Source organism: Chaetura pelagica, unplaced genomic scaffold (assembly GCF_000747805.2).
Source record: "Chaetura pelagica isolate M959 unplaced genomic scaffold, ChaPel_1.0 scaffold117, whole genome shotgun sequence".
Lineage (NCBI taxonomy): Eukaryota > Metazoa > Chordata > Aves > Apodiformes > Apodidae > Chaetura > Chaetura pelagica.
The window spans coordinates 541157-552722 of NW_009954185.1; the positions used below are offsets into that span (position 1 = coordinate 541157).

Below are 11566 nucleotides of genomic sequence, written 5' to 3' on the forward strand. Positions count from 1 at the left end.
ATGAAAGGAAATCTCTGCTCTTCTAGGCAGAGACTGTGTGGCACAAGTAGCAGGGTACAACAGCTACTTTACTGTAACAGTGCCCAGATCAACCTAGATTAAACAAAGACGTGGCTGCAGTCTAGAAGACTGGCTTTTCCTCTGAGCCTTATTTAACTATATTTGGCCTTGAAGAAGCAATCCAAAACCATTATGGGTGGCAGGGTTTTCTATTACTCCTTTTCCACTCCTTTCTGACAACAGCCTACTTTCTGTTCAGGTTCATGCATCTTTTTGTCCCTTCGGCTCAGGTGTCTCTTTTTCCTCTATTCCCACTCTTCTATTTCACCAAGCATCCAAGCCTTTTCTGCTGGTTAAGTGTTGCACGGTGTCCCAGAAGGACCCCTTCCAAATTCTTTCCTACTAAGTCATCCAGCAAAATACAGAGACAGCCTGTTACAATACCACTCCACCCTGAGTGCTAGCTAGTCTTCCTTTCGCTGTGGAGTGGTCTGAAAGCCTTCTCCAGTAAAATTCCTACTCTGAGAATGGAAAATTTCAGGCACAAACTTTATGAAAGTTACAGTGAAATGCAAACAGAGGAAATGAACAGAACTTGATGTACAATTTTGGAAACCTTGACCCTCAATGTAACTTCTTGCCAAACCAAGCTCGTCACAAAAATGTTATTTCCAAGCAAGTCAACACAGCCCCAAACAGTGTTCTGTCACAGCACAGACTAATCTAAGAACATTAGCTGTGCTGCTTTTTTTAGCTACCTTTAGGCTTTTATTTATCACATTATAGATATACAAAAGCCATCTGTAGAACAGAAGCTTTTTGTATTTGCTTTTAAGCACAGAATTTCAAGTCATTATAATCATGTTAGAAGAATCAGGAGGCTATTGCTTAGAGTCAGACAATGATTCTTTCCTCCTCCTGTTGTAACTTAACTCAATTTTGTTTATTCAGCCTATTGTAAACTGCTCTGACTGCAAAACCTGATGCAAAAAGCAGGAAAGATTTAAAAGCAGCATGTGAAGATAACAGAATCTGTTTTCTCAATATAATAATTACTATTGATCAGAAAGAAAAATTGTAAGTTAACATGACTCCTTAATACTTTACCAACAGCAGGAAACAAACCACCTACTTTGCAAATAGCTTGATAACAGCTGCCTCCATGGTGCATTTTAAGATAGCTGAGCTCCCTTTAGGGTATGCTATGCAGCTATGGAATCAGACTCGTACCTTGTGTTTACCATTCAGGGGTGGTTATGCATTAACAGTCTTGGTGTCTCCCTTCTTTCATTTGTTCAGAAAGAACCCTCTTTCTGCCAGGCCTGCACAACCTCCTTCAGGGGTCAGTTGGCACTTTAGATCAACTCAGAGCTTGGAAAAAAAATTAACATACAAGAAAATCACCCCAACACTAGCTACTGTTTTTCCAGGTGTCCAAATGCATTTCTGAATAGTCTTACACAGCTCACAAGCAACAACTTTAGAACAATTACCTGCAAGTATTGTGGAAACCATAAACCCCAACGGACAAACACAATCCACAAGTCAAAATCTGAGTATAAGCCTACTTTTCTGTCCTCCAAGAAGAGAGCAGTAAGTTTCTGATCTTGCTACAAACATTTCTGGAAAACCCATTTTTACTTTATTTGCAAATGGCTGCTTGTACAAGCCCAGCAGCCTCTCCTGTGCTGCCTCTTTGGAAAGGACAAGTTTTCTACTCTTTACTTATTAAACAATCCCATAGGATTCTTCTGAGCAGGCATAACATCTTCAATTGATTAAGTTCTGACTAGCCGGAGTATACTATCACTTCAGTAAAATAAACATTAGTGTATTAGCTGTTAGACATACCAAAACAGCTCTATTTAAAGGCTCAAGCAGACTCATCAATGGCACCTGAGGTTCACCACACAAGTGTTCTACATGTGAGTATGAGAACAGAGAATTAGCAGGAAGTGTAAGACTAACAGCAACACCAGATGGTTCTTCAGGGGACAGTAGCTTTCCTTGTTTGTGTAGTCTCTAGAGACAGCTGATACAATATAGCTACTCCAGCATTAACCATTAGAGCATTGTCGAAATAACCATCTCATTACACACAGTAATGAAACAATATTTATTATAAGCAAAAACAGCTTTTGTATCATCAAGAAACCAGGACCTATACAACTTTTCAACAGAGCTACCCATATAGAAACTGCTGTACTTAGAAATCAACTTGTACTTCCAATGGGAGAAAAAAAAGCATGGAGTGTTACAAAAAGAAACAAAACCAAACCCAAATGAAATCAGAAAAAAAGCAGACTTCACATTAATTATGTGAAATCTGTCATATCCTGGTCCTTCTAGACAACAACAGTCACTAGCTCCAATTCATAGCATTCCAAAATAAATGTGGCTGCTAGTTCAAACCTTTTCAGTGTTTTCTGCTTACCAATTCCAGATATGCAGTTTGGCAAAGACAACCTACTAGTCCACACAGTGCTCTTCAGAATCATTCTAGCATTTCCTTCTTCCAAAAAAGTAACAGAAAGTCACTGAGTACATATACTGCATCTTTGTGGGGAAAAGGAAAAAAAAGGGGGGTCTGATGCAGTGAGAAATCTACGTAGACAACTCATAGGCAACAGCAGAAGCATATCTGAGAAGCCTGGAGAAAGGCAGGAAAGCATCTTCAGTATTCTGCATTGAAAGGGTAGTCCTTGTGAGTTTTGCACCTGAAAGAAATTTAAAAGGAAAGATTATCTCATGTGAAAAAAAACACACTATAATGCAGCAGTCACCACTGTAAAGAGCCACAAAGGAATGAGCTAAACTGTATAAAAGCAGAGTCAGTGTGCTCCTCTCTTCCTCAAAGACATGCTGCATTTGTAAAATCCAAGATTTTCAAGTGCCTTCTGTTGTTGGGGCTCTAAGCACTTCAAGAGATGCAACCTAGATGTTCTGTAGACAACTAATACAAGGTTTCTCTGTTTACTGCCAGGAAGACCTTTATGGCAGCCTTCCAAAAGATTTTGTATCTGACTTCAGGCTTCCAAGTTGCAAATCTTTATATTTTTTAATGTTCACCTATGTTCCCAGCCACGCCTGAAGAATATACTCAGTTCTTACAATATATCTAAGAGTTACAGCAGAACAAAATTAATTCCACATGCAAAATTAATCAATAACTTGAGTCTGAATCATGTTCATTTATTCAATAGGGAGAAAACAGAAATAGTAAGAAGCCTCTTGTTGGAATTCCAGCAACAAAAAGCTTCTTGGAGACTGAATTGCAAATTAACATGAAGTTTGCTTTATGCTCATCAGGATTTAGTTCATAACATGAACATTTAAAATCTTACTCTGAGAAGTTAGTTTGAGAATGATCCCTTTGGAAATTGAGTTTGCATATCCTGAATTTCAACCAAGCCTAGTATTTAGAACTTCATACACAAAACTATGACATACTAATAGCTTAACAGCTTGGAAAAAAACCAACAAAAATAAAAACCCCACTGTGACTTACGTGCTCATTTCACAGGCTCTCCAGTTTCTATTAAAGCTGAGAATGGTTGCCATCTCATCTTTAGTCAATTCAAAGTCAAACACCTAACAAGAGAAACAGCTGGAAGTCACCTCTCTGTACAACCCAGAGATTGTAAGCAAAATTACAAAAGCAATGAACAAGTCCACAGTGCAAGGGTTCTTGCTAGAAGAAATGACTGCTTTGTGAAGTAGGGGCAGGAAAAAGATGAGTCTCTGGATTTCTGAGATTACACTAGCTGGAGTTGGGGAGAGCAGTGAGCAGGGAGAAGGAGCAAGAAAAAAAACACTCAAATTGCAGTTGAGTCCAATCTCTGGAGACATTCAAAATCCACCTGGACAACATTCTGTGCAACCTACTCTAGGTGAAGTTGCTCTGGGCAGGGGGTTTGGACTAAATGATCTCCAGAGGTCCCTTCCAACTCCTAACATTCTGTGATTCATGTGTCAGTTATTTTATGAATCTTGGAGAGCCCTCAGTGTTGCAGAACACCTCCATTCCGCATTTGTGAAAGTTACATCTGTTACATTCCAAAGGAATATCAACAAGACTTGCATGTTCCACTTAATGCAACTAAGTGTCTTCCAAAATCCTACTACTGGTTTCCTTCAGTCAAGGACCACTGCATCAAGAGCAGCAACATGGTCTCTAGACACCAAAACTATTTTCTTAACAAAGCTTGCACTACATAAGCCTTCTGTGGTGTGCTACTGCACTCAGGCTCCAAGCAAGCTCTGTTAGCTGATTCATCCCCATGAAACAGAAGCATGACAAGATCATCAGCAATACTCTCTTCAAATACTTTGTTCTCTTCTGCTCTCCAACTGTAACTTTAAGTTTAGCCCTCAGCAGACCATAAGTAAATGCAGAGAGAGAAAAAGCCCAGTCTTCCCTGAGGAAGATGTAAGAAGGATGAGAAAGGATCACTGCTTGTTCTGCAGGGGGAAGCCACAACATCCCTGAATGTGCTACATACACACCCAGCTAATTTGTAACCTCTCACCTTGGAGTTTTCCACAATGCGCTGTGGAGTGACAGACTTGGGAATCACAATCACGTTTCTCTGGATGTGGAACCGAATCAGAACCTGAAAGAGGCATATGACTGAATCAGAAAGAGGACTGTTTTTGTTCCATGGCAAGCAGAGCCTGTTCCAACATGTTTCAGACCTGCATTTTAAATCATACTGAATTCTAAGCAGTGTTTCCTGAAATGCAAATACAGAAGTGGTGCAGACCCACATACAAGGTCTCTTTTCCCATTCTGTTTAGTAATACTCAGTTCCTTTCTTTCCCATCTAGACTTTTAGTACGCTACACGGGGAAGGGCTCACTTCCCTGCAACAGCACTTGAGATGCAAAAAATGAAACATGACAGCATCTGAAGACAGATAATGAAAATGTTTCTGGCTGATGGTCAGAGAGCCCTTGCAAACATGCACTGCAGGCCACATAGCAAAGAAACGTGCACTGCTACTGCTCATCACAGAAGAGCACCACAGTGGACAGGGAATGAAGAGCCAGCCCATCCTTTACTTTGCCCTTAGCTGTCCTGTGTTACTGGAAGGGGTGTCCCCTGTCCAGCACCTACATACCTGGGCTGGAGTTTTGTTGTGCTTGGCTGCAATCTCTTTGATCTTGGGGTCATCCAGGAGGGAAGGATCCTCTGGCTTAGCCCTACACAGAGGAAAGACAGGAACAGAAACTGTATAAATGATGAAGGGTGCACTTGTAGCCTCAATGTCACAAGCATAATCCATGCCAGCTTCCTCAAAAATCACAAAGTAATCTTACCATGGCCTGTCAGGAGAGCCAAGGGGACTGTATGCTGTCACAGAAATCCCTTTGGATTGACAGTACTTGATCAGCTTCTCCTGGGTAAGGTATGGATGACATTCAACCTGCAAATGTAAGGGTAAAAATATTAGTAGTGATTTAACTGCTTTAACATGTTGGAGAGATTAGTGATTAAGCAAATAAAAAGCTGATTTTTGTTCTGACTTATACTCTGTGCAATACTGAACAGCCTTTGTTTTCTGTATACCCTAACCACCTTTTCCACTATTAGCAGTTTTCCTTGCAGTGAAGGGTCCAAGGAAGGTAACACCACTCCTTAAAACTTCACTCCAACATATGGAATCACCAGCTACATAATTCAGTACAGTTCAGTAAAACAGTAAAAGTAAACAGTAAATACCAGTAAAAGTTCAGTAAAACATACACTGTAAAATCATAACAATAGGACAGCAGACCAGAAAGTACAAGGTTCTTTCCATCCCTGATTAAATATCCTATATATGTATTTTTTTTTTTTTTACAACTACCACACTAACCGCAATATCAGTATCGTTTCCTGTGTTATTTGGTTTGTGTCAATACTGCAGTCTGCAAATAGTGAGAATGGCTAACTACTACAGATTTTAGACCTTCAACTTACTGTTCATTATAGACTTTTTATAAATGCATGTGTCTTTACCATGAACTTCCATAAGAATACCTACACAGCAGAATACAAACTTCACAGTGGACCTGTATTCCACCTAGCTAATGCAGAGATATGCAGTACGGAACAGGAATTATTCATGTGTCAGGTGAAAGTGAACGAACATGAGTATTTGGTACTTTGCATAGAGGGACTCTGAGTGTAGTTCCACACCACGGAACACTACTTTTATTTCAGCTGATAACATCAAGAATCTTTCTGACTACGCAGTCCTTTCAACCTTCTGCAGGCTGCTGCTGCATTCTGAAGGAAGCGCCTGGGAACCTGTGCTGCTGGCAAGTGGAACAAGGGAGTGCAAAACATGGGATCAGTTTACAGCCTCGAGTTATTTATTTGTGGTTCTAGCTGCTTACTGTTATCAGAAGCCTGCATGGCTGTTTTCCTTCTGAGGCATGTTGGAATACTGGACAACAGGTCACATAACTCAGTTTTTGGGACAGATTATACTTCTTTTTCTTCACCAGCTCCAAAAACAGAGCTGTGTGAGAATAATGGTATCTGGTTATTTTCTCCAATATTCAATAAGTAGAATGTATGCAATATAAGCAAGGCAAGGTCATCCTTGCCTGTCCACTAGCACCCAAGTTGAAAAAGCTTCTGAACTGCATTATCTAGTCTTATGTTTGGACCAGGGTGAAGAGTCTATTATGCACATTTAAAGAAGTACCTTAAACTACTGAAACCCATACAGTGAGATAACGATCAAATACTTAAAACTTGTATTTTCTCACTGAACTAAGTACTAATATAATTGTAATGTAATTACTACCTTGACTAATTTATCCCCACAAATTAAGCTGGTGTGTATGCATTCAAATTAAGAATGGGGATGACACTAAATACAGGGGATTTACTGGATTATACGCTGAACACCTGCATAGAGAAAGTACCTGCCGGAAACTCTATTACTATTAGGTCAACCAGTAAGTGACAGAAGCTTTCAGGCTTACAAGTGTTTCTTCAGAGGCAGTAAGTTTTGAAGGACAGGAACCAAAGACCCATTGCTCTGAGCTTAACTTGATTATAGTCAGAGAGCTTGAGAACTTTTGCAAGTATCAGAGACATAAGGTCAGTGTCCTTATGCAAGAGACAAGGACAACAATAAAGTACAGTGACTGTGGCAATGAGGTGTGGCAGATGTTGAAAGGTATAAGACTTCTACTAATTAACATAAAAATACTTCAAAATCAATAATGAAAATACACAGAGAATGCCAGACTGGGGGAGAACTGGTCAATACACCCTAGGGCAGGGCTGCCACTTCAGAGGGAGCCCCTCAGGCAGAAGAACAGGCCAACAAAAGCCTTATGAAATTCATCAAGGCTATGCACAAAGCCCTGCACCTGGGAAGCATAAGCCCCTGGCAGTAAGACAGAATGGAGCCTGACTGGAAAGCAACTGCTAGAAACAACCTAGGGGCCATAGTAGGCTGAGCTGAACACAAGCCAGTAGTGAGCCCTGGCAGCAGGAACACAGCCAGTAGTACATTGTGGAAAGTGATCATCTGCCTCTACTCAGCACTTGTCAGACCACCTTTACAATACTGTGTCCAGTTTTCCCCCTCCCAGTCCCCTCTGTAGAAGGAAAAATGAGAGGTTGTCATTTCAGCAGAGGGCAACCAGGATGGCTCAAGACTGCAGAACCTCCTACATTGGGGAAGGCTGAGGGAACTGGGCTTGTTCAGCTTGGAGAAGGTCTCCTAGCTTTCAATACCTAAAATGAGGCCATCCAAAGACAAACAAAACTCTTCAGTAGTGTATGGTGGAAGGACAAGAGACAACAGGCAGAAATTGAAACAAGAGACGTTAAGACTGAACATAAGACAACTCCACCCCTTCTCCATATACCCAAGGCAGGAGCTCAGGCAGTGAAACACCAGCTAGAGAGGCTGTGCAGTCTCCATCCTTTTAGGTTTTCAAGCTGGCTAAAGCCCCGAGCAGCCTCATTTGATCTCACAGCTGATGCTGCTCTGAGTTGTGAATTACAGCAGATTATCTCCCAATGTCTCCTGCCATCTGAACTTTCTTAAATTTTATTCAAGTGCTGTCTACATACCTCGACATTTCTATGCAATGGCCTACCTTGCAACTCCATTTCCTCCTTCTTCCCAACCCTCATTAAGTCTGTAAGCAGTCCCTAAAGCATGTTCCTGTTCAGTTCCGTCAGTTATCAGCAACAGGAATTGACCTTTCTGCCAAAGAGTTGCACAAAAGTAATCCAATTCTGTTAGGTCCTCATATCTATATCTGTATCTCTACACACACACAAGTTCTACTTCACCAAAAGGAAGTTTTTAAAACTACTCTATGTCATGCTCCACCAACCCAAAGGGATTCTGGAGTTGCTCCTTGACAGATTTCCAAATAGTAGTACAGAAAGTCCATAAAAAAGCAGCACCTTGTGAATCCAGAAGTAGTTAAAGCATGGGATTGAGAAAACATACTGTGTCTACTCCATTCTCTTTCTATAATCTTAGTTCATAGTAAGACTTCTTAAAAAACAATCAAACAACAATGCAACACCACTTAAACATTTGCTTGCAGTGATAGCAGCTTACCTGGTTATTTGCAGGCTTGTACTTCAGTCCTGGCTTGTTCAAGATTCTTTCAATCTGGTCATGGTTAAAGTTGGAGATTCCAATGGCTTTTACCAGACCAGCATCCACCAACTCTTCCATGGCCTAACACAAAGAGAAGAAAATCAGTATTCAGCACACAAGACAGGGCCTGAAGAACACATTCTTTCTGACATGGCTTATTTCCCTCATGAGAAACACAAAAGAAACATTCAGAGTTCAAGTTTGAGAAAAAAAGAGTAGTAGTATATTTGTGCCACATCTCTCATTTCACAAAAGTTTAAAGATGAATTCTCTGAGGTTCCGGAAAAATCACAATGATACCAAGCCACTGTTGTACTGGTGAGTCATTCCAAGCAGTTCTACATGGAGACATTTTAGACTGCTGAAGATAAGGAAAACATGGAAGAGACTGCCAAGGACAGAAGACACTGTTCTCCTGCTGTGGCTGAACTTACCTCCCATGTGTGTCGAATGTCTGTGTTGCTGGATATTGACATGCCTTTGTCATCTGTGGGGAACAGCTCCTCTCCTGCCTGCCAGTGACAAAGAAAGCATTTGAAACACTTGTTGGTGGGAAGTTAACACCAGCTGAAGAGCACGATACTACAAACTCCTACTACAGGACATACTAATACTTCTTATCTACATATGTATGAAATAATACTGAAGTTCATTATCTACATTCTTCAGTCTTCTCTTTTGCTTTCATATGGGGTTATGGCATTCTTGCTCACAGCCATCCCAATAAGGACAGGTACTTCTGCTGGACACACTTGTCCTCTGGCTCACAGAAATACATATGGTGAAACACAACTTCCCACTTGGAAAACTATAGCCAGTTTACAAGCTTACTTTCTGTATTACAAAAAATACAGTTCTTATTTGGACATAAGTGTTCAATTAAAGATTTTTTATTAATTAAGGATCCACTTTGGATTTGGAACATGTCCAATCTGTATCAGACCAGATCTGCTGACAGGTCTTTCATGGGGAGACTCATTGTTTAAGTTGCTGGCACAGGGAATGTGAAAACAGCCCGTGTCCCAGTTAGGACTACATGCCAGGTATCAACTTCATTCAAAACCAGTTGTTTTCTACTGATACCTCATTACACCACACCACACTTTCACTTTGATAGTTCTGACCATATGAAACTCATTTCATAAATACAGATATTATGAAAAAAATGTGATCTCAAGAGCAACAAGTAAAATGAAGATTTTGATCAAGCTCCAACAGAAACATTAAGCTTAGAAATACTCAAACCAAGACCTCAGTTCCTTTGCATGCAGTCAGTATAAGTTAGGAACTAAAAAGCTTCACCTCTTGAAATCCAAGGTCTGTGGAACACTAAGGCTCCTACAGCAAATGTCAGTTCAATCTGTATTGTATCAAAGAACTCAGTGATTAAAGACAGAAATGGAACACAGAAACATTCTCTTGTTCTGTGATTCCATAACATGCAGAGGAAGAAAAACCTGTCAGTCAGCAAAGCACAGCCCTCCTTCTCACAAAGAGAGAACCACATCATTGTCAGCTGAGCATACTCTAGATTTGTAGAGGACAACACACAGGCAATATCCAAAAGGAGAGCAATGTGACTTATGCTTGCAGGACAGAAACCCACCCCTAATTCAAGGTCTACCCATTCCACAATCAAGAGGGCAGAGGATGCTGTGCAAGCAGGAATCTCAGAGGTAAGGATCTGGTTCCCATGGCCAGAGTAAAGCTGAGCACCAGAGCAGTGCTGGTACACAACAGACACATGATGATCTGTATCAGTTGGAGCAATTACTGGGCTGCAAAGCCATACAGCTCTTTAAAAATTGCCAGCCACAAGAGAAAGCCAAGCACATTGCTCTTACTGTACCTTAAAACCAAGAGGCCAGTGGATGAGATAGAGATCCAGGTAATCCAGTTTCAGGGAAGCAAGAGTCTTCTGGCAGGCTCCCTTCACCAGAGGTTTTTCATGAAAAGTGCACCACAGCTAGAGACATAAAGCCAAGGCACATGGTGACTTCCAAAGTTAAAACTCTTCAAGCTCTTCTTTCCTGTTCAGGGGAGTGACTGTCCTCTTTGAAAGGTGCTGTGGAACTAGGTCATCCCAATGACCATCAAATAAGGCTTGCTCTGTGAGCAAGGCTGGCCCATGATACTGAGGGCAGAACATGCAGTGACAGCACACAGCCAAGTGCTGTCATGGCAGAAAGCAGAAACAGTCTGGTTCCATTAATTAAGACTTTCTTTAAAAGCCACCTACTAGAATATTAGGTACCGCATGAAAGGAGACAGCATAGCTTCATGCCAGGAAAAGTTCAAAACATCATAGGACCATTTTGGTTGGAAAAGACCTTCAAAATCATCAAGTCTAAAAGTTATGTTAGGGACACATACCCTGCTTAATTCTCCATACAGGATGAGGAAAAGTAGGAAGCTTGCCTCAGGAACAGCCTTAACGATGTTCTGAATCATTACGTGCTACACCACAGAGTAAGAAAGTAAGGAACAGGTGGGTTATTATGAAAAAACAGGTGTGGTATCCTTACCTTACTGACAACAAAGAGATCCTCTCGTTTCACGACACCTTCCTTGATTTTCTGCTGGATCCCTTCCCCAACCTCATTCTCATTCTGGTACACGTAGGCACAGTCAAAGTGCCGGTACCCAGCGTCGATGGCAGCCATCACTGCAGCTGCTACTTGCCCTGGGGGGGACTGAAAGTAATACCCAAGAAGCTCTCATCAATATATATTGCAGGACCTTTTTCCGAGCAAGATAAAATTAAGAAAGCCACAACAATCCCCCAGTAAAACAAGGCAAGAAACCACCAACAGCATTTAAAAAAAGCTCTTTTTTTTTCCTGCAACAAAGCTCTTGTTTCCCTGCAACATTCTCGAGCCTGTACCCATCTCCAGCACAGGCTCCCGAGGTCAGGACCAGCCTCCAGCCGCTGCTCCCGC

General features: G+C 41.2%; 1 protein-coding gene across 1 annotated transcript in view; it reads right to left on the minus strand.

Moving 5' to 3' along the window:
• Positions 1-2482: 2482 nt before the first annotated feature.
• The window catches only part of LOC104393494 (aldose reductase-like), a 13374-nt gene continuing 4290 nt past the window's right edge, over positions 2483-11566 (minus strand). Inside the window, exons 2-10 of the mRNA XM_010002999.1 lie at positions 11153-11341; positions 10477-10593; positions 9062-9139; positions 8586-8708; positions 5320-5426; positions 5121-5202; positions 4530-4613; positions 3509-3591; positions 2483-2717 (exon numbers count right to left, since the gene is read on the minus strand). Coding sequence (XP_010001301.1) covers positions 2675-2717; positions 3509-3591; positions 4530-4613; positions 5121-5202; positions 5320-5426; positions 8586-8708; positions 9062-9139; positions 10477-10593; positions 11153-11341 — 906 coding nt within the window. The 3' untranslated portion in view covers positions 2483-2674. The remainder of the gene's footprint in view (positions 2718-3508; positions 3592-4529; positions 4614-5120; positions 5203-5319; positions 5427-8585; positions 8709-9061; positions 9140-10476; positions 10594-11152; positions 11342-11566) is intronic.